We start from the raw sequence: 23,009 nt of genomic DNA on the forward strand, positions 1-23,009 counted from the left end.
CTGGTGCACTGTCTAAATTTTCTACAAATAAGTCTGGAATAGTACGTTAACTGACATTGATTAATTTGGTTGGAAACAATATGCAATCCAGCCCATTTATTGGTGCTATTGTTACCATAAGACAGGGCATGCAGACCCAAATTCAATTTGTTTATTTTTCAGAAAAATATGAGTTTTCTGAATGAATATAAGATCTCTCTCTCTCTCTCTCTCTCTCTCTCTCTGTGTGTGTGTGTGTGTGTGTGTGTGTGTTACACACAATTACTGTTGGCTATTACAGGTAAATTAGATTTCCTTTCTCTTCTTCCAGTAACAGAGCATAGCGTTAAGTGTGAAACTGCAAAGAATAGAAATGGGAAGAATTGTAGCTGTGACCCTTCTGCACTCCCAGTGGCCTAAGCAACGCATGGAAGCTCATTCATCTGCCTTATTAAAATAAAAACAAAACATTTAAAGGTGAGATAAGGTACATCCAGAATTGCGGGGCCGAGGGTGGGTGGAGTGTCACAGCGTGCTAAGCAAAGTCGTCTGGGAAGAGGAAAAGGTACATGCTAAATACTAGATGCAGCAAAGGCAATTCCACAGTAACCCCAAGTACTCTAAAAAGTCTACGTCTGTTCAATCATAGCTTTGAAATAAGACAATTATCGCAAGCGTAGCCTGTTTCCTATCGCTTTCCCCCACCGAAACCCACCTTGTCCTTTATCATTCCTCAGGTATGGAGGGTTTTATTTACAAGGTTCCTCCATGGATCTATTTCTATATCCTGTTCAGGATAGGCAACCTGTGGCCCTCCAGAGGCTCTTGGGACTGTAACTCCCACTCACCCTTGTTCACTGGGGCTGATGGAAATTGAAGCCCAACACCTGCAGGGCCACAGGTCTCTCACCTCTACTATATGTTCCAGGTCGGAAAGCTCAGTTGGTTAGAGCGTGGTCCTGATAATGCCAAGGTTGCAGGTTTGATCCCCGTATGGGACAGCTGCATATTCCTGCACTGCAGGGGGCTGGACTAAGATGATCCTCAGGGTCCCTTCTAATCATAGATGATTCTATGATTCTATGTTTGTGTCTTTACTGTGCTGCTAAAACACAGCAAGCTTGTTAAAATTGGGGTGGGGAGGAGGACAGAGGAGAGGGCTACATCAGGGTTTAGTTATTAAATTATTTCATTATTATTATTATTATTATTATTTAAAGCAACGAAAGAAAAATACACTTGAGTAGTTTCATATGTAAACAACAAAACACAGTCCATTTGGGAGACATTTGTGCACGGTGCACAGAACAATATGTAGTTTTCCCTTATTGTTTTGTAGTTCCCAGCTTAGAATTTATCCAATTATATATCTATTGTGTGACGGGCCTGGCAAGAGGGATTCCATTTACAGGAAATATTTCTGAGATCACAAACACTCCAGGCTATATGCAAACACTGGAGCAGATGGTAACTGATTCAGTAGGACTGTGCCTTGGGGTTCTAGAAGGGGGGAAAGTCTTGGAAAGTAAACTCTGCTGACAAAATAACCTTCTTATTATATAACAGGAGAAAATACAGCTTAATCAGGCCAGCCAGTGGTTAGGGACTCAATAACAAAACAACACAGTTTTGCGAACTCCCTTTTCTGAAATATTCAGAAAATACAAGCAAATGTGAAAGGATGGACACTGCAGAAGTTAAGTCCCACTGATCTGAGCAGAACTTACTATAACCACTGGGGAGTTTTTAAAGACTTTGTTACCTGGGTGTAGGAAGGAGGAGAGGAAGTGTGAGCAAGTTGCACTTCCGGCATTGCATGGCTCATATAAATGTTCCAAAAGGGAACATGCAGAGGAGAGGTGCGCAAGATCTGGATGTGGAATCAGCTTGCACATCTCTGGCTGAAGTTCCTTTTTTAATGTTACACCAGCTGCATCCAGTAACATGAGAAGTCAACTCAAATGAACAGACTAAGGCTGCTTCAGTCCTATGAACTGGGACTGGAGAACCTGGCGTCTTCCAGATGTTACTGGACCGCAACTTCCATCAGTCTTACTCAACATGGCTAATACAGTGGTACCTTGGGTTAAGAACTTAATTCGTTCCGGAGGTCTGTTCTTAACCTGAAACTGTTCTTAACCTGAAGCACCACTTTAGCTAACTGGGCCTCCTGCTGCTGCTGCTGTGCCGCCGGAGCACGATTTCTGTTCTCATTCTGAAGCAAAGTTCTTAACCCGAGATACAATTTCTGGGTTAGCAGAGTTTGTAACCTGAAGCGTATGTAACCTGAAGCGTATGTAACCCGAGGTACCACTGTAGTTAGGAATGACAGGAGCTGTAGCCCAACAAGATACGGAGGGCCACATGTTTCCCATCACTGCTATACATACTTACCTGAGACTAAGCCCCATTAAACACAGGGCCCCTCCAAACTATAGAGTTTTTGTGTTAATGTGGGTAGGGGTGGGTGTATTCTGTCATGTGTCATTGGAGCAAAAAGCGCATTAGTGGTGGATTTATAGTGGACTGTCCACACATCGTTCTGCTTCCTTAGCTGTTTTGCAATGCTCTCCTAATGTTACCACAGTATCACCATCTGAAGGATGCAACAAAAGAGGAGTAATTGGGGAGAGTAGAACATGCATTGATTGGGGAGGAAGCCAAAACTTTAGCAAATACAAAACAGTATTGGAAAGAGGGTCATGTATAACCACAATAACATCAAGGACACAAATTATGATGAATACTCAAGAAAAAGGATGTCAGGAGGAGTCCATAGCAGGACTTTCTGAGTAAACATGCATATGGTTGTGTTGTAATGCACTCCTTTCCACATGGTCTGTTGCTCCTTTTCAGGAAAGCTAGCCAGATGCCTTACGCCACATGGTAAAAAAGCTAAAAGGTAAAGGACCCCTGGACGGTTATGTCCAGTCAAAGGCGACTATGGGGTTGTAGCGCTCATCTCATATTCAGGCCGAGGGAGCCGGCGTTTGTCCACAGACAACTTTCTGGGTCATGTGGCCAGCATGACTACACTTCTGGCGCAACGGAACACCGTGACGGAAACCAGAGCGCACAGAAACGCCGTTTACCTTCCTGCCGCAGTGGTACCTATTTATCTACTTGCACTGGTGTGCTTTCAAACTGCTAGGTTGGAGGAGCTGGGACAGAGCAACGGGAGCTCATCCTGTTGCGGGGATTCGAACCACCGACCTTCTGATCGGCAACCTCAAGAGGCTCAGTGGTTTAGACCACAGCACCACCCGCCATATGGCAATGGGAAGGCCACAAGTAGGACATAAGCACAAGAGTACTCTCACCATTTCTGCTTGCCAGTGATTGTCATTCAGGGGCATACCTCTTCTGATACTGGAAGGAATACACAGCCATAGTGGCTAGCAGCCATAGTATTATCCTCCATGAATTGGTCTAAATCTCTTTTAAAGATATTCAGGTTGGTTGGCCATCACTACATCCTGCGACAGCGAAGCCCACAATTTAACTATGCACCATGTGAAGTACTTCCTTTCGTCTATCCTAAATCTTCCGATGTTCAGAGTCACTGGGTGACTTCCCTTCCCCGCCTGGCCATCTCTAGTTTTATAAGAGAAGGAAAACTTATTTCTGTCCGCTTTCATCACATGCATTTTACACGTCCGTGCAGCGTCTGTGATGGACAAACGCGCAACTCCCTTACAAATGCTCCAGCACAATCCACCAGCATTACAATTCAACAGCTGGGCCAGTTTCAACCAGCTGATGCCACTCACAAAAGATAGTAATAGCAACAAGAAGAAGAAGAAGAAAATGGGCAGGGATGTCGGGATGTTGCCAGAGAGGCGTGCTGATGTAACCATGCAGTAATTCTGAACCCATCTCCCAAAAACAAATGTTTGTCCGCAGGCACTTTGCCTTGAAACTGAACTATGATTTTGTCCTATGCATAAAAGACTCCGTTCATGTACAATTATGATATCAGATTTAATGCACTCCATAGAACCAGTAGAGTCAAGGGGCGTGATCCAGTTCTGCTAAAATGACCCAACTGTGCACAAACCACCATCTATTTAATAAACTTGGCAAAGTTCCCTTTTTGTTATATTTATCGCGTTCACATCCCACCCTTCCTCTAAGGAGTTCAAGGGAGTGTAGTGAGGTTATCTCATTTCATCCACTCACTTTATCCTTGTTGGCTAATATGCGGTGACTTGGCCAAAAAGCACTCAACAAGATTTTTGGCTAAGCGCGGATTTGAACCTTGAGTTGCTTCCACATTCGGTCCTTTTCTGTGGGACTGATATCCTTTGTCCACTCACTTTTTGCGGGGAATTTACAGGGTGTTGCTGTTAAATCACTGTCTTCCAATGTCTTTTGGGTTGTCCTCTCACGTGCTTTCATACGAGATTCCTGGCACTTTCCCACGAATAAAGTGCAGCTACAGCAGCAGCCTGTCCACTAATGGTGTTAAGACTTCTGCAGTGAATTGTTCCTTTAATTTGAAGTCCACCTGTCTGCAGGTTAAGCCTGTTGTACACAGCAGCACTAGTGAATCAGATCATTGGTCCATTTTGTTTACATTGGCAGGCAGTGGCTCTCTGTGATTTCAGGCAGGGATCTCTCCCAGCCCAACCTAGAAATACTGGGGATGGATCCCAAGACCTTTTTCATGTGAGACAGATAACTACCACTGAATTATAGTCCTTGATCAGCATGGTTGGGAGATCAGTGCTGAACTGTCCCTTAACCAAATTTTTGGTATGGAAACAGAAGAGGATAAAAAAAAAGGAAAGACATGAGTCATTTAATAGTTTGCACTTGCACACTCACACACCAGCAATCCATGACTAAATAAGTGGAATAAGGGAAGAAGTAAGCAGGTTGAACCTGTAACTACAAAGTTTCGAATTACCATTCGAAAGGTTCTTTGATGAACAGGACTTAATTGAAAATAGACCGTGGGATCCGAGTTAATGCGGTGGTTTGTTTAATGTTGTGAAGCGCCCCAGCGAACTGCAGAAAAAGCAGTGCCTCATCAGTACTCCAGGCAACCTTGGTTTCCCATGTGCTCTTCTTCAGACAGGTGCCCGTGATACTAGTTAAAATTGCAAGTATTGCCACAACTTTGGAAACTAAGGAGGAAAACGTGGCTGCAAAGCAAGAATGTCTATGAGATTGTCTATGCTGGAAATGTCTATAAACTGATTTGCGTATTAAAGCATCCAGGGTTCAGAGAGGCAGCGTGGAGCAGTGGCCAGAGCGCTGGGCTTTTAAAGGGAGCAACACTATGCATAAGAAGCTGGTGTAAAGCAAGCTGGTGTTAAGTTAAGCAGGTGTAAAGTTGAACCCAATCCATTCCCTGTTCAGCAGTGGGGCTGCTCAGTGGCGGAGCTAGCTTGGAGAGACACGTGGCTTGGGCACACTGCAGGTCCCGCGGTAAATGCCACCCACCATGGTGTGGCACCTAGTGCACCCTGTCCCGTCCCCCCCAGCTACACCTCTGGGGCTGCTGCTGCTCTACCTAAGCTTGGCAGAAGGAAAAGAAGCCTTTAATATTGTGATTTGTGCCATGTTTCTGTTGGGAATTCCATCCCACCCTTTGCTGCAGATAAGTGGATTGTTGCACATTGTTCCGACACTTTCCACATCAAGTGACCAAGCTGAATGGGTTTAGATGCTGCTTATACCCACGCCGGCTCTGGTCCCACGACTGCCACACGCCTTTGGAGGGGGGCAGGATTTACACTACCCTTGGCTTGGCCAGCTTTCCTTCAGCTGAGCCAAGATGAGCAGTTACATTGGTGTATCTTTGAGCTGGGGTTGGGGATTTAACACTGGCTGAACCAGAGATCTGCAGTACCCAGGCGGATCTTGCCATAGGAATGTCCCCTAGGACCTTGAAGACTAAGGATGAAATTCCCACTCTGCCATGATGCTCACTGAGTGACCTTGAGCCAGTCATATCTCCCAGCCTAACCTCAAAGAGTTGTTCCAGGGATAAAATTGGGGCGGGGGGAGAACCGTACACATTGCTTTGGAGGAAAGGTTAAATATAAATGCAAACATAAATAAAAAAATATTTGCGTCATATTTTAGTGCTTCCTCCTACCAAATCCTTTAAAATAACCTATAATCTACAGAGCAATCCTATGTTCATTTGCTTGGAAGAAAGCCCCATTGTGTTCAATAAGGCTTACACCAGAGGTAGCGTGCTTAGGACTGCAGCTCTAATCTTCTATTTACTTGGATGATAGTTAAAAGCTGTAGAGAATCAACTATATTTTGAAAATTGGCTAGCACTTCTCACATTCTAATCTCCGTAGAGTGCTTTTAGAAGCGGAGAACTCACTCGGTGATTTTGTTGGCAACAGATTCACAGACGTGACAAAGAGCATGATATTCCATTATTCTACATCTGATGTTCCATGCACATCTGGCACAAAAAAGCAAACCTTCTACAAACCTTCAGAAACACTAAAGACCCAAGCTGATGATCTAGGAATTACGGGCAAAAAGAACATTATGTGAGCACTTCCGATGTTCTGTTAGGGCAGAAGAACTGGGTAGATTCTGGTTTCTCACAAAAGGATGGGCAAGCATCACATGAGAGCAAGATTGTTTGAAACTTCCGTTGCGTCAACTCTTTCCATCGTGAGCATGTAATGCCCATTGATAAGGAGGGAAGCTAGCATGCAAATATCATCACATGAACCACTTGTTCCATCCATCCTCAGCAAGCGTGATCTGGCTATATACAATTAGCAGATCTGTTATTGTCCTTTTTAGGACTTATCAGCAAAACTGTTGCCTTGCTTTAACTGGGCAGCTCAATGAAATACGCACATATGCGAACCAGTTTAGCAAACATCACTGTAAGCCATCTGACAAGTTGTTTCATTACAACAATGACTGCAATTAAGTCTGTTGTGTACACATCGTAGCTTTGATACACAGGAATGGGTTTTTCATATTTTCTTTCCTAATTCCTACATATTGTTTACATTATGAGACCAACTTTTTATTATGAGACCAGCTTTTTAAAACAAACTCAGTGGGGGTCTTTCCCACTGAACACATCTCAGGGTTACTCCTGTATAAACTATGTTATGAATTTAGATTGTGGCGGGGGAGAATACTAGGTGTCCAAATAAATCACTATTATGAATGCATTTAAATGACACCTCTGATTTGCCTCCCCATCCTATCAAGCCACTTTTACGATGGTGCATGATTATCTCTAGTAAAAAGGAAGTATGCTTCTAACCATTAGAGTCCATCTATAGCAGTGCCTGGCGTGCTCTGGTCCATGGGGTCACGAAGAGTCAGACACGACTAAACGACTAAACAACAACAATAGCAGTGATCCTGGGGTTTAATGCCTCTCAGCTCTGATATTACACAGGTGAGGGAAACAATAAATATTTCAGCCTGAACTGCTCTGAGAGGCAGGAGATACAAAAAGGCCAGGGGAAGGAAGGGTAGAAGAAAAATGGACCTTTGAGATCAGGAGCCAGGAAGATGGAGTAGCTTCTGTTTAGACTGCCATGGAAAGAGACAAAAGTGTATATGTCAGGTTACAATCACAGGCTTCTTCCCAACTGAGAGGAGCTAGGAATCCGCAGGCTGGACCTCCCCTCCCCCATATATCCCCTAGCTTGGCACCCCTTCTTTGAAAATTATCTGTCGTCCAAGCACAAAGTCTTCAAAGGATCCAAGTCATTATTATTTAACTGCGGTTAGTGTTAGCTATGGTTTATGAGCCGGGAAGTTGGCTTGTCTGGGCAAATCACTGTAAACACTAACCAGAGATTGTCAGACTTAACAACACACCATGGTCAGTTTACAAACACAAAGTGGGTGCTTCTGATTTCCTCACAGCTATGCCAGAGAAGGACTGGAGATGAAGGTGTGATACCCCATAGGTTTCCCAGACTCATCCCTGAAGCTCTAAACTATGGCTTTGGGCTATAGCTATCCGCTCAGTGCCAGCTTCTTCCTGCTTATGCTGTCCGTTAAGAGGACTGAACAAGGGTTCACCAGCACTTAAGCAAATACAGTGGTACCTTGGTTTACAAACAGCTTAGATTATGAACAACTTAGATTAAAAACGCTTCAAACTCGGAAGTAGGTGTTTTGGTTTGGGAACTTTGCCTTGGAAGCAGAACATGTTTCGCTTCATGTTGAGTGTGTTCCATTTGTAAACTGAGTCCCCCGCTGCTATGGGAAAGCATGCCTTGGTTTAAGAACGCTTTGGTTTAAGAACAGACTTCCGGAACGGATTAAGTTCATAAACCAAGGTACCACTGTAGAATGCCATTTGCAATGGGCCTGATTGGACAAGGAAGTCTGCTATGTGTTCGTAAGAGAGGAATGGTATTTCCAAAACAAACTCTTCTAATGCATGTGATTTCCTTTAAGCACGTAGGGGGCAAATCACAAGAGCAAAGTACTCCTTTACCCTGTTGTTTCTACATCTATCAAAAAATGTGTGACACAGAAGGTAGAGTGCATCTTGTTGCATGGGTTGCCCTGGGCTTCCTTTTCCCTCCTTCCCCCTTGGGTAAGGCAAATGTCAAACAGTGTCTCACCTGCAGCCTTCCATGGAATCAGACAACAGAGGCTTCCTGAATTAAAAGCATGGAATGAGACCTAACAACTGCAAGCTATTTTCGACTCAACAATAGGAGGAAAACAATCAACTTAATTGTTTCTTTGAAGACAGGTCATCCTTTTCCCTGCAGCAAACGAATGAGACACCTACTCCTGACTCAACTGTCCTCACCAACAATGCATTTATCATGACTTAAAGCTGCCTTTCAAGCTGAATGTACATTTTCAAGAAATGGCTTACAAATTGGGCAGGGGTGGGATTTGCATGTGTTACATGCATACCTTTCCTCTCTCTGGTGGAAAACACACCAAGCATCTGATTTGAAAGATTTTACAACAAGACTATTATGAGAGTAACTGGAGGGCGCACATTCTCGTCCAACATGTAATATAAACTCCAAATTTTAACGTAAATATATTCAAGACCACAGGCACTTTTATGGCAGCCATGAGAACTGCCGCAACCCATTTCTTAATCTGAGTGAGGACTGGTTGACTCCACAAGCAGCTAGGAGGCAAATGTGCCTGCTGATCCGTTCTTCCTATGACCCTTGCCCACTTGAGCCAGTCCCAGAATGGCAGTTTTCATGGTACTGGGCTATGTTTCTCCTGGCTGAGAGGAAGGGAGACAGGAGGGAGGAAGAGACAGAGGTGATATGAACAGGAGATGGCAACTATTCCCTCGCTATTTATTGCAAAGCTGTTTTAATGTACTCTGGTTCATTACAAGATGCCTGCAAAACAGGAAGCACATCTTCAGAATGCCAAACTATGACTTTAAAAAATGCTAGGCATCCTTCCAGTTCCGATTAAGGCACAGGACGTTCTTGTTTGGTCTATGTTCTAAGCTGGAATCCCATGATGTCCCTCAATGTGACAGTCTGGAGCTTCTTTTGAAAGAAATTAAGAGAGAAAGAGAGAAAGAGAGAGAGAGAGAGAGAAAGAAAGAAAGAAAGAAAGAAAGAAAGAAAGAAAGAAAGAGAAAGAAAGCTGGTGCTATGGATATAGATTACAGCGAGTCAAAGGAAAACAAAGGACGAGGAATGATAGAGAATGATGTTTTTCAATGCTACTACTACTACAGTGGTACCTCGGGTTAAGTACTTAATTCGTTCCGGAGGTCCGTTCTTAACCTGAAACTGTTCTTAACCTGAAGCACCACTTTAGCTAATGGGGCCTCCTGCTGCCGCTGCGCTGCCACCGCACAATTTCTGTTCTCATCCTGAAGCAAAGTTCTTAACCTGAAGCAATATTTCTGGGTTAGCGAAGTCTGTAACCTGAAGCATATGTAACCTGAAGCGAATGTAACCCGAGGTACCGCTGTACTTTGAAAAAAATTAAGTGGGAGAGAAACAGACAAAAATGTGGTGGTAGCTATTTCCACACTGGGGGTGCTGCCATGACAAAACAAAACAAAATAAAAATTATTATTATTATTATTATTATTATTATTATTATTATTATTATTAATACCTCGCCCATCTGGCTGGGCTTCCACAGCATCTCTGGGTGGCTTCCAACAAAATATTAAAATACAGTAATGCATCAAACATTAAAAGCTTCCCTAAACAGGGCTGCCTTCTAAAAGTCTGGTAGTTATTCTCTTTGACATCTGGTGGGAGGGCGTTCCACAGGGCGGGTGCCACTACTGAGAAGGCCCTCTGCCTGGTTCCCTGTAACTTGGCTTCTCGCAGTGAGGGAACCGCCAGAAGGCCCTCAGCGCTGGACCTCAGTGTCCGGGTAGACATGAGTGTTCACTGGCTGGTCTTTAGGCTAAGGGGCAGTGTGGTTTTTTGTTTCCCCCGTGACTCTACCCCCTGGGATTGTAGAACATTAAAACATATTTACAGGGAGGGAGCTGAAGATTTGGTTATTGCCCACAGTGGTATCATGCTACCTGCAGGAAAAGTGCAAAGACAACAAAGAGCCTTGTGGCAATACACGTATTTGTCTCGAAGACTCTTTGCTGTTTTTGCTGCAACTGATCATGACACTCACCTCTCTACAGATGGAAGAATCTCCCACATGATTTCAGTGTTTTAGCATTATTCAAGGATGCAATGATCTCCAAACAAATGATAGAGCCCGAGCACAGGCAAGCCCTATTCTAACACTATTCAGGCCTAACTCTATTCAGAGACTTTAAAACCAAAATTCCAAGCTACAGGAACTCTACTCCTGCCAATTATCAGATTTCTTGTTAACTCCCATCTTGTTAATCTGGTTCATCCTGTAGTGTATATATCTCTGCGTATCTCTGATTCATCCTGTTGTATATCTCTACCTCATCATCGCCTCAGCCTATTTCATGCATCTAATAAGAAATATTTCCTACGAAAGGTTTTGTCACTCTACATCTGAAATACCACAGAACTTTTAGTCTCTCCACCCATAAGGGCTGCTTAATCTGACCAGTGACCCATCTAGTGTAGTATCCTGTTCTCACAGAGGCCAACCAAATGTCCCCACAAACAGGACCCAATTGCACTCTCCCCAATTGAGGTTTCCAGCAGCTGATATTTAAAAGCTTGCAGCTTCTGACAGAAGAGGTAGAACATAAAATAATTAGCTAATGCTAATGGCTAACACCCAAAGAGGCAAAGGCATATTTTTTTAGAAATGTTTGTATGTTTGTATGTCCAGCAATTTCACAGTAAAAACTTATCAAGTTTAAATCAGTGTTCCATCCAGCCAGTTTAAAGCACTTTTAAATCCCATTTATTTCTACTGGAATTTTTTAAGCACATACTTAACTCCCCAGCTAAATCAAATGGGAGTTTAAAAGTGCTTGACTTGGTTGGGTTGTGTCCAAATTCATAAACCTTTCTGGTATGAAATGGGGTGCACATTTTTACTGTCTGGAAATCAATATAGAGCTTCAATTTTAAAATAAAAATAGAGAGAGCAACACTATTTGTCTCAGAATCAGTTTGGAATAGGGCATGTCCACTAACACTAATGGTTCAACCTTGCGCCACCACTCTAAAATGGGGCTATAACCTCTATCCACCAGAGGGCAACAAGAACACACATGATACCTTACTATGATTGAAACCGTAGTTTGTGCAGTTATACTGCACCAAGAGATTTGTAATTTTCTCAGGTGTGTTTGCTGCTATTTAGAACAAAAGGCTAAGGAGACTAGGACAGAGAATGGCAGTACAGATTGTCTTTCTATCTTGGGAAAGTGCCTGTGGCGATCACACAGGATCCCCGAACGTTTGATGGTCTATCAATCCCTGTGCCACCACTATGATCACTTCCCCGCTGCCACCAACCCGTTTCTCTTGGGTACACACTGAGTCCAGACAGTTGTTAACATTAAAACAAATAATCAAGTTTATTTTATAAGCATTAACAAATTTATGGTTTCAGATAATTTTTCTTGTCAGTTTCTTATCCTTAGTTTCTATACCAGCCTATACCTTCCTAATAACCCCTAACTGATTATCCCAACTGTCTGACTCCTCCTAACAGTTCCTCTCACATCAAAACTCGACCAACCCACAAACTTATCCTCCCTCTTCCTTCTCCAACTCCCAACTGACTTCCAAACAACTCCAACTCTAACTCTAACTCCTCCCCTTGGGTTCCCACTGGCCAATCACTTCACACTCATTTAACCCTTTCCTTATGATCCACCTAGGAGGGCAAACGCCACAGTGCCCTCCAAGGGGTCATTCCTATGCTCTAGTTTCCCCCAGTTTTAGGGTGGCCAGACAAAAAAAGAGGACAGTGGTCCTTCACCTTTAACTGTTGCTTAGTAGGGAAGGAGCCCTGTCACTCCTCCCCCCCCCCCGATTTGACCATTCTACTATCTATACATTTATTAATTTCACAAAATTTATACACTACTTGATGTAGAAAAACAAACCCGCAAAGTGGTTTACGAAAGATAAAACAACAAAATCAAGAAATATGTACAACCCTACTTTTACAACAGTTAGAATACTAAAACAAATTTAATTTATTCTCATGTGGATTACCAAGGAGTGCCATTTTATAGCTGCCACCTGCTATTTCCCACAATGCCACCCCCCCCCCCGAATATGGCATCACTCCAGGGCAATGTAGGAAATTGAAAAAGTAATTCTCCAGACCCAGCTGCAAAGGGAGGGTCTAGGGCAGGCCCTATTTATGAACCCTGCTGGCGTCTGGACCCTGGCCAACATGATGAGAGCAGGCCTGTCTAATTGGGTTGCAAACAGTTAAAGTTTGATGGGGCAGGGTTTGGAGAAAGTTGATTTCTTGATGCTACCTATATTCTCCAGAGAATAGATCTTTGGTTTGTCTCTTCTAGACAAGCACAAACCTTGGTTACAGCTTCTGATTTGCGTGGACAAAACCTATTCCCAGGTAAGCACATATAGGAATGCAGCCGTCTTCTCTGATTGAAATTAGTGGAGCCTAAATATGCTTAGTTTTTGCTAGATTATATGCCTTATTTTAACACAGCTGGAAATTCATTTTAAATTCAAATATCTGAGTTCAAATATGATGGCATTACTTAGTGGTGTGAACTGTGATGGGACAGAGACTCTGCTTGCCACAAGGGGGTGGTGGGTTTCACTTGTGTTGCCCCACCTCCAGCCAGAGGAACCTTCAGAAGGGAGTTTCTGCCGGAGGAACAGCTGTGAGGGGTGAGAGACTCTGTGTTGGCCATTAGGCTGATCTCGGACTTCCTCAAGTTGGAATGGACCCATCAAGGGCAACGTGAGTGAGTTCCTCCTCAATGGTGCCTGGGTAAGCTACCCAGAGCCAACATCCACCTTACCATCAGTGGTAGGCCTTGAAAGCCCCACTGTCACCACCACGGACCACTATGTGTGGACCCCAGTATTTTGGCTGAGCTGGCTTAAGAATGGGCATTGTGTGTATGTGTATTTCAATGAAGTGAATAGAGTGCAAGATTATGAATCACTGGGGTGTGTAGAGTTGGTCTACCAACAGGCCTGGTGCCTGAAGCCAGCTGCCTGTAGAACATGTCCTTGGGGATCCTGCCATTTTCTGTTCGGTGGACATGGCCAAGCCAGCATAGATGTCACTGAGAAAGGAGTGTGAACATGATGGGAATGTGGGCTTGGGAGAGCACATCTTTAAGACTCTCGCCCTGCCATGTGGTGCCCAAAATCTTCCTGAAGCGGCACATATGGAAGGCATTGAGCTGTTGCTCCTGGCAGTTGTGTAAATTGCCCACAACTCACTTCCACAAAGCAGCGTGCTCAATACGCAAGTCTGGAGGACCTCCATCTTGGTATTAGACATTCTGGATTATTGTAATGTGTCAGGCGCATTACAGTAAATAGCCATGTCCTTCGATCCATATTCTCTGATTCCAGCAAAGCAAAATAACAAGATGAAGAAGTTTAGGAAAAAGCAAGTAAGCAAAGAGCACGGCATGTTTTGACAAACAGTATTTCATCCCACGAAGCATCTGAAGATGCTGCCTTTCTGGAATTGTCTGGAATTGCCGCTTCATCTGTTCAGAATAAAAACAATATCCCTTAGTCATTACCAAAATGCCACACTAAAGGATCACTCAACACCCCTTCATTTTTATTCAGATTAAATTTACAAGGAATCTGACTGCTCCTCAAGGCCTTAGATCAAACATCGTCCTCCACAAGGTGCCGCCTTCTTCAGCTGAGAATATCCCAGCATCCAGTTGCAATACAATGAAGGCCTCTCAGAAAAGCTGCCATGGGCACTAACTGAAACATGGCATGGAAAAAAAGGGCTTCCTGTAAACATTGGCAAGAACACACTGTGTCAATGTGCTCTTTCGGGTAAGACGTTCCAGAGACACGGTTTGTTTCCCCTTCCTCTATCCCTCTTTTGGGACTTGGAACATGCAAAGCTAAGAGGGAGGAAAACATATATCCTTGTTTAGCTACAGCTAGTTAATATTTTTCTTAATTCATCCATTAACATTCAAAAGGAAATTAAAAAGTACCAAGAGTGGGAAAGTAATGGCTTTTAGTCAACATCCCAGGCTGGAAAATAGTTGTCTTTATTGGCACATGTGCAAACTTTAAGGTCCAGGTTAAGGGCTGCATTAGCAGAAGCCGTTCCTATACAGTTCCAAAATGAGGCCTATGTGCATTTTTAAAAACACATTTCAGTCATCCTGCTATGGAGCTTGACATTAACTGCACTCGCAGGTTACCCTTAGGAGGCCACCACTATGGGAATAAGCACAACATTTTACTACATAATTATTACAATTTCACTGCCTCAAAATGCACCACTGAGATCTCTTGACTGTTTCTAGTCTGCCTTGTAGTAAGTACCAGTGCCATATACAGCGGTACCTCGGGTTAAATACGCTTCACGTTACATACGCTTCAGGTTACAGACTCTGCTAACCCAGAAATAGTACCTCGGGTTAAGAACTTTGCTTCAGGATGAGAACAGAAATCGTGCTCTGGCGGCACGGCAGCAGCAGGAGGCCCCATTAGCTAAAGTGGAGCTTCAGGTTAAGAACAGTTTCAGGTTAAGAACGGAACTCCAGAACGAATTACAGTGGTGCCCCGCAAGACGAATGCCTCGCAAGACGGAAAACCCGCTAGACGAAAGGGTTTTCCGTTTTGGAGGTGCTTCGCAAAACGAATTTCCTATGGGCTTGCTTCGCAAGACGAAAATGTCTTGCGAGTTCCTGCGGGGTTTTTTTTCCTTTCCCCTCCCCCTTTTTCCCAAGCCACTAAGCCGCTTATCAGCTGATCCGCTAAGCCGCTTAACAGCTGATCCGCTAAGCCGCTAATGGGCTTGCTTCGCAAGACGAAAAAACTGCAAGACGAAGAGACTCGCGGAACGGATTATTTTCGTCTTGCGAGGCACCACTGTAAGTACTTAACCCCAGGTACCACTGTATATCTAAATTGCTTCAACACATCTGAGCATTTCAATTTCTCTAGGGACTATGCTAAACATGGCATCACTTCTACACTGGGCCCTACATGGCCAGGGCAGAGACTAAACTTGCTGAAATTTTAATGTACAGTGGTACCTCGGTTTAAAAACAGCCCTGTTTACGAACTATTTGGTTTACGAACTCCACAAAATTAGAAGCAAGTGTCCCAGTTTGCAAACTTTACCTCGGTTTAAGAACGGAAGCTGAACGGTGGAAGGGCACCAGCAGTGGGAGGCCTCATTAGGGAAAGCGTGCCTCAGTTTAAGAACGGTTTCGGTTTAAGAACGGACTTCCGGAACGGATTAAGTTCGTAAACCGAGGTACCACTGTAGTTTGAGTTCTCTTCTATGTTCCAGAAGGAAACCCCGCTGTGTCCTGTAACCTCATTCAGGAATTCAGAAGTGAGAGGAAATGTCCTTGCTGACAAATCGCCAGGACCCCCTGATCTAGAAGTAGCTGCAGATAAACAGGATCTTAATGGACATGTAAGTTAAGTGTCCTAGGTAAGTGATGGGGATGTGCATTTGAATGCACACTGAACAATGCAGAAACTGCATTTTCCTTTCTCAGGTGTGCATTTCGAAGCATATCTGAAATGCCCTTCTGATTTCTGCCCATGTTGAAAATTCAATAAATGGTATGTACCAAAACAAACAAAAAACCCCCGCACAAAAATGAATTCATGAAAAAAATATTAAAACAATAATGGAATACAAGAAAATGCAACACTCAGACTCAATTAAGCAAAGACCAGCAGAATATCCAGTGAAAAATTCAACTGGAATTCCCTTTCCCCTCCCTTTTAAAAAAGCCCTTTGCTATTTAATTGGTGCCTGAAAGCTCATGGGGGTGATATTTTCCTTGGAGCTTTGACACAGTACAGCAAGTGATGTACTTGCATACTGCATTCGTCTGCCTGCATGCATGTATCTCCTTATTTGGGTCAGGCAGCATGATATTACCATGTTCTGAACTGATAGTGGATCCTGATCCTGGACTAATATGTGGTGTGTATCCCAACCAAGTCACACTCAGAGTAGGCCCACTGAAACCAATTGACAAGTTAGTCATGACTAGTTTAAGTCAACGGCTCTACTCCCTTGGCCACAATCCCATAGCTTCCTAGCCTCCAGCCCTCCCTGTCAACTTCATTCCTGGCCACAGCACTCAGCCAATTGTCTCTAGGCTTTGCATGAGGTTTTTTTAAGCTTTCCCTCTCCTCATGTCCCTGTTCTTGATGTACAGCGCAGCCCATATAAATTCTATTGTGCTTTATTCATTTTGATTCTAATTAGCTGCTTATCTTCCTATCTATGGCAAGACTGGGCGAAATAATATGGCATGCACAGTTGGCGGTAATTATCATTGCATTTTAACTACAGTACATCCATTAACAGCCCAAGCCATAATATGATCCGCTGTTGCAAATTCAATAAAATAAACAAATTCCTGGAGGACTGGATTCTTATTTGGCCCCTAACGTTAGCACAATAAACATATACGTGATTGGGAAAGACAACTCAAATTAATGTTGTAGTCCAAGCTTACTGAACTGAATTTAACCTGAGTTCCACCCCAGCAAAATGCAAAAATGGAACAATAAATTTTGCAGCTTGTTTGTTTTTAAATCCTGTTGAAACTGACTGGAGAGGATATTTCACTTGGCTTCTCATTAAGATCAAATTAATTCACTGTTTGAAAGTCATTCCAGGCCTAATCCAGAATCCCTTGGAGAGTAGAGAAAGGTTCACATTGATTTAGTGGGCTATGAACTAAGCTACCAAGAAACAACTTCTTACAGGAAAAACTAAAATGCATAGCTTATGGCCTGCCACAATCTGTATGAAATATACTCAGAGTCGCAAAGTGATTTCATGCTCTTTATTCAGCTCATAGTGGTGAGGAGGAATGAATGAAAGTCCCCTCAAAGTATCTGCTTATATACATTATTTACACAATGGGCTGCACATGATTGGCTAGTTCCGGAATTCTACTGTAAGCCAATCAAGTTGTGGATTGACTTCTATCTGGAGCATGATTGGGTGGTTCCTGCCAACCAATCATACTGCTGCATTGTTCTAGGACCAATCAGACTGCTGCATTCTGAATCCTATTGTTCTAGGACCAATCAGACTGCTGCCTTTTGGATCCTATTGTTCTAGGACCAATCAGACTGCTGCAGTTTGGATCCTATTCAACTCAGTACATAACACCGTACAACCAGTCCTTCATGTAGTTTGTTTTGCATTCACATTCAAAACTGTTTTAAATGGAAAAGCACCCATTTTGCTGGGTCACTGGCTGCAGGGGGGGGGGGAACGGACGACGACTTTCAGAACACTTTTATTTGAGCACATACTTCTCCCTTGGCTATGCACAGTTGCAGTTTTGGTCTTCTGAACCCCTTATCCTCGGACTTTATTATATAGCCGCTTACCTTATGGACCAGGAGATTGCATACATTTCTTCTATATTTGTGACAAACTGACTAAAAGATAAAACAGGGTGCTGGATACAAACCAACCAAACGCATGCGCCTAAACAAATGGGAGTTTTGTCACAAGCGGAAGCAAAAAGGTGAAGCACTGGAAGACCAACTGAAGATCAGCTACACGTTTTACCTACTCCTGGCTCCATCTCTCTAATCTATTTTTATAGGCGAGTGCAAGGGTTGTAGAGTACCACATACTTTAAAAACAGTAAGCGATATGGTAAGAATGCCATAGAAAGCATTAAAAGCACAGGAGCAACAGCCAGGAAAATCAGTACAATCCAGCAGAACTATAAAAGCAATATGAAAACGAGTTGTAAAAAATGCTGGGAAGGGCTGGACAACTAAAAACACCAATAAAGACATCAACACCAAAAAAAACCCAAAATAGACATCAGAGTTGGTGACAGGTGAGCTTCTCTAGGGAGGACATTTGAGATGTGAAGTGATACAATAACTGGACCTTTCCTTCCAATCATCATCTGCCCCAGTCTAAGTGGTGGAAGGACCCATAGGAGAACCTCCTGTGGGAAAGGACTGGAGCTCAGAGGCAGAGTGACTGCTTCGGATGCAGAATGTCCCGAGCTCAATTCTTGGCATGTTCAGGCATGGCTGGGAGAGACCTGTCTGGTTGGGAGTTCTATGGATGGTCTTTGCTAAAAACCCATATAAGTGTTTAGAAGGTCAATGCTCTGAATATAATCTATTGCCTCTGAAGATAATGGGAGTACACTGGTACCTCTGGTTATGTACTTAATTCATTCTGGAGGTCTGTTCTTAACCTGAAACTGTTTTTAACCTGAAGACCACTTTAGCTATTGGGGTCTTCTGCTGCTGCCATGTGGCCGTGCAATTTCTGTTCTCATCCTGAAGCAAAGTTCTTAACCCGAGGTACTATTTCTGGGTTAGCGGAGTCTGTAACCTGAAGCGTATGTAACCCAAGGTACCACTGTATTTGAACACTTGATGATCCCAGAATTTCAGTTAAGCTATCTGATTCACATCCTAGTAGCAGGCTAGTTTAGAACCAGAGTACAGTGGTACCTCGGGTTACAGATGCTTCAGGTTACATATGCTTCAGGTTACAGACTCCGCTAACCCAGAAATAGTACCTCAGGTTAAGAACTTTGCTTCAGGATGAGAACAGAAATCATGCGGCGGCAGAGGGAGGCCCCATTAGCTAAAGTGGTACCTCAGGTTAAGAACAGTTTCAGGTTAAGAACTGACCTCCAGAACGAATTAAGTTCCTAACCCGAGGTACCACTGTATCCTGTTTCAATTCCCAAACATGTTGCCGGCTGCAACCTGTAGTCAGGTTGGAACAACAATTTGAAACGTGCTGGCCCAAGGCATGAGACCCCAACATTTTAAATGTTGAATTCACACAGTATACTGGTGCCTATTGGATCAAAAATCACCAAAGACTTGGTTTGGTGGTGCCATTTTGAAATGAGGAATGCAAGATTTAGAACTAGGTCTGTTACTGGCTAGAGCCAACATGAAAATGTTTAAAAAGTAACATAGGTTAATCAGGGCTATGAAGCTCAATTCAATAAACAGGTGAATTAACCAATTAAAACACTTTTAAATTAACTACAGCATACCTCTGACAGGCAGCAGATTTAAAAAAGAAATACACAGAACTAATTATGAAACTAATGATAAAAACCTGCAGTGGCAAGCAACATCTTAAAAGCAATCTAAAACCAAGAATCCCCACACATCTTGTTTCAGAAATATTGATTTACACATGCAGCTTTAAAATAGAAAGATCTATGGACTTAAACTCATATATGGAATGGATTAGAACTTCTTTTGAGTCCCAATTTTAAGAATATCTGGCGTCAGGTGCCATCCTGGCAATTGGGCATCTTCACTTGGTCACAAGTGGCCGATAGGTGCAAAATGTGCCTGGCATATTTTGAACGCTGAGCCATTCTGGCTGGGGCAGATGGGGCTTGTAGTCTCCAACATCTGGAGGGCACCGTGTTGGTGACCACAATGGGCACTCTGTGTAGAGCCAGTGAGATGGAAATATAGGTACACCTGAGAAATAATTAGATGTTATCCAAAAAGAGTTTTTTAGACTGTGTATGCTATTTTCTCAAGGTATCAAAACTAAACTAAGACCATGGCATGCATATTGAACAACAGCTGTAGGTGAAACAGAAGTCTTAACATGACTTCTAGGAAATGATCAAATTAATCTCTAAGGGAAAGGAGTTCCACAGCTATGCAGCAGAAGCAGCAGGAACAAAAAATAATGTTCTTTCCTGTTCTTACTTGGCAGGTTACTCAAGAGGTCATTTTTGCCTGACTAAGGATATACGGTAATGGGACATAAAGGAAAAAGCAGAAACAACAAGAGGAGGAGGAGAAGCAGAAGAAGTTTGGATCAAAGCATTAAACCCTATGATGAAAACACAGCACAATATAAATACAATCCCATCAGATAAAACTGTGTAATTAAAAATTGAGATGCAGAAAGTGATAATAAGCAAATCAGTGAATAAAGTGGAGATAGGTGAGAAAGCAAGGGATGCGGGTGGCGCTGTGAGTTAAACCACAGAGCCTAGGACTTGCTGATCAGAAGGTCGGCGGTTCGAATCCCCGCGAGCTCCCGTTGCTCGGTCCCTGCTCCTGCCAACTTAGCAATTTGAAAGCACATCAAAGTGCAAGTAGATAAATAGGTACCGCTCCGGCGGGAAGGTAAACGGCTTTTCCGTGTGCTGCTCTGGTTCGCCAGAAGCGGCTTAGTCATGCTGGCCACATGACCCGGAAGCTGTACGCCGACTCCCTCGGCCAATAAAGCGAGATGAGCGCCGCAACCCCAGAGTCGGCCACGGCTGGACCTAAAGGTCAGGGGTCCCTTTACCTTTACCTTTAGGTGAGAAAGCACAGCCTCTGAGAAAAAAAATATGGGACATGGTTTATCAAATCAGGAGGAAGGTTTCACACAGGGTTTTCCAGGGCTAAACTCAACAGCTGATGCGCCAAGATTCAGGTACAAGCAAAAGTGGCCTGCATCTTTGCTTTCTGCCACCTTGAAGTTTATGACTTGAGAAGATCGGCGCATCCTGCTTTTCTCATCTGAAAGCAGTGGGTGGGGACAGTACTGTTTGCAAAGAGAGAAAAAACACCCAACAATATAATGAAAACCCATGAGGCATGTAACAGCTTACTTGCAGATGTTTCAAACCTTAAGTCTTGATTGTTTAAAATGTGTCTAGGTTTCCCTTCACAATTTAATTTCCTGGCAAATGTTTAAACTCACTTTCGACCTGCATGTCAAACATTGCAGGCATCCTGCTGCAAATGATTTTATGGAAATAGTACACTTTTATATGCCAATTCTGACCAAAATTAAACCAGGCAAAATGGAAATAATTCTGCTGGATAGGTGGGGATTACACGTGGTGCCTTTGTTTACGAACAGAGCTGCAGGATAAAAATAGGCATCAGAATATTGTGAACAACATGTCACTGGGCCTCTATGCACAGTGGAAAGAACATGAAGGGTGTGTCTAAAATAAGAAAACAGCCTCTTTTAGAGGTAAAACAAAAAATATCCCCCAACTTTAAACAAATGACAGCCTGCTTGAGATGGTATTTGCACACCGCCCCCAAAAAACTTCAAGATAGTTCAGCAATTCAATCTATTCATGTTTACAGTTTATTGCTCAGTAGAAGGATAAAACAAATTGTTCTGTTGCTTTTCTATTCCCAGTTCACACAGTTCATCCTTCATGAATATTAAAGGATGATTTCTTTGATCCATACTCTAAATCTGAAATGCAAATCACCAAGTGCTTGCTTGTAATTTATCATGTGATAAGCTCTGAACTTTGCAATACATTTCTATTATCAATAATCAAGTCAAGAAGCAACATAACACAGAACTACCCAAGTTCTATAACCTAAAAGCTAGGAAACCCACAAAAACAGCAGAATAAAAATGATAAATGGTCATGGGTAAAAAGATTCCTGCTTTGCAGAGGGTTGCACTAGATGACCCTTGTGGTCCCTTCCAGCTCTATGATTCTGTGAGTCTGTGAAAAAGCACATCAAAGCATGGGTGCCATCCCTAAGAAGGCCCTTCCTTTCACTCTAGCAGTTGCCTTTATAGCAAGTAGAAACAATGAGGGAATGCATGAAGTCATTCCCAGATTCTAAAACTGTCCAAAGCGTGAGCATTTTATGGGACAAACAGAAATACTGCGACATGTTCATGGAAAAAATCTTTCAAGCAGAAAGACAAGAGTTCAAAAAACCAGATTAAGGAAAATTTCTGTAACCACAATTTTTACTTATACTTGCTTTTGGGGCCTTACATGCATTCATTAAACACAGTCTTAAATATTGAACGAGCTTTTGAAAGAACTATTCTTATGAATCTCAAAACCTCTGGAGGAGAATTGAGGCACAGTTATGCAGTATTTAAAATACATACCACCAGCATGAAAATGCAGTTTAACTGTTTATAAGCTTATAAATCCATGCAATTCTTTCCTCAATTATACTTTTATTCATCCTTTACATAAAAGCACAGTTCTATCTAATGGTCTTATAAAATCCCCCATCACTGTAAAACTGTAGAGACATTGACTGAATAGGAGGAAGAAGGGGTGAGTGGGAATAAGAATTAGCAGGGTCTAGCTAACACGGAATTCATTATAACATAGGATTCCTTTATATATTCAGTCCCTGACATGGTACAGTCTTCCCATGCGATGGTACTACTTTGAATTATCTATACCTGCTTTGGTTTGAAATAAATTCTACATCAAACACATGAACCTCAGGGGAAGCTTTACCATCACAAAAAGGTTTAATGTGGAGGACACTTTTGATTGGGTTAGTGCAAGAGAAAACTGTACCACATTCAAACAAATCAATGACCTTACAGAGTTAAAAAACAAAACCATAACATTATGTTTGCTGACTGGGAACAGTTATGGACCACCGGTATGAAATTTACGGCATGTAATGCCTTAAGAGAAAATATTATGAAAATGATATACA

The 23,009-nt window shown here is 42.8% G+C and overlaps 1 protein-coding gene across 4 annotated transcripts in view; it reads right to left on the reverse strand.

Moving 5' to 3' along the window:
* The window catches only part of BCL2 (BCL2 apoptosis regulator), a 194,193-nt gene that overhangs the window by 152,391 nt on the left and 18,793 nt on the right, over positions 1-23,009 (reverse strand). Inside the window, exon 3 of one of the 4 annotated variants that reach the window (XM_083623926.1) lies at positions 21,671-21,774. The exons of the other annotated variants lie outside the window; for them this stretch is intronic. Within the exon in view, the coding sequence (XP_083480052.1) occupies positions 21,769-21,774 (6 nt within the window). The 3' untranslated portion in view covers positions 21,671-21,768. Of the gene's footprint in view, positions 1-21,670; positions 21,775-23,009 lie in introns of those variants that run through there. 4 annotated transcript variants of the gene reach the window in all.

Source organism: Podarcis filfolensis (genome assembly GCF_964270895.1).
Source record: "Podarcis filfolensis genome assembly, chromosome: 7".
In the NCBI taxonomy this organism is placed as follows: domain Eukaryota; kingdom Metazoa; phylum Chordata; class Lepidosauria; order Squamata; family Lacertidae; genus Podarcis; species Podarcis filfolensis.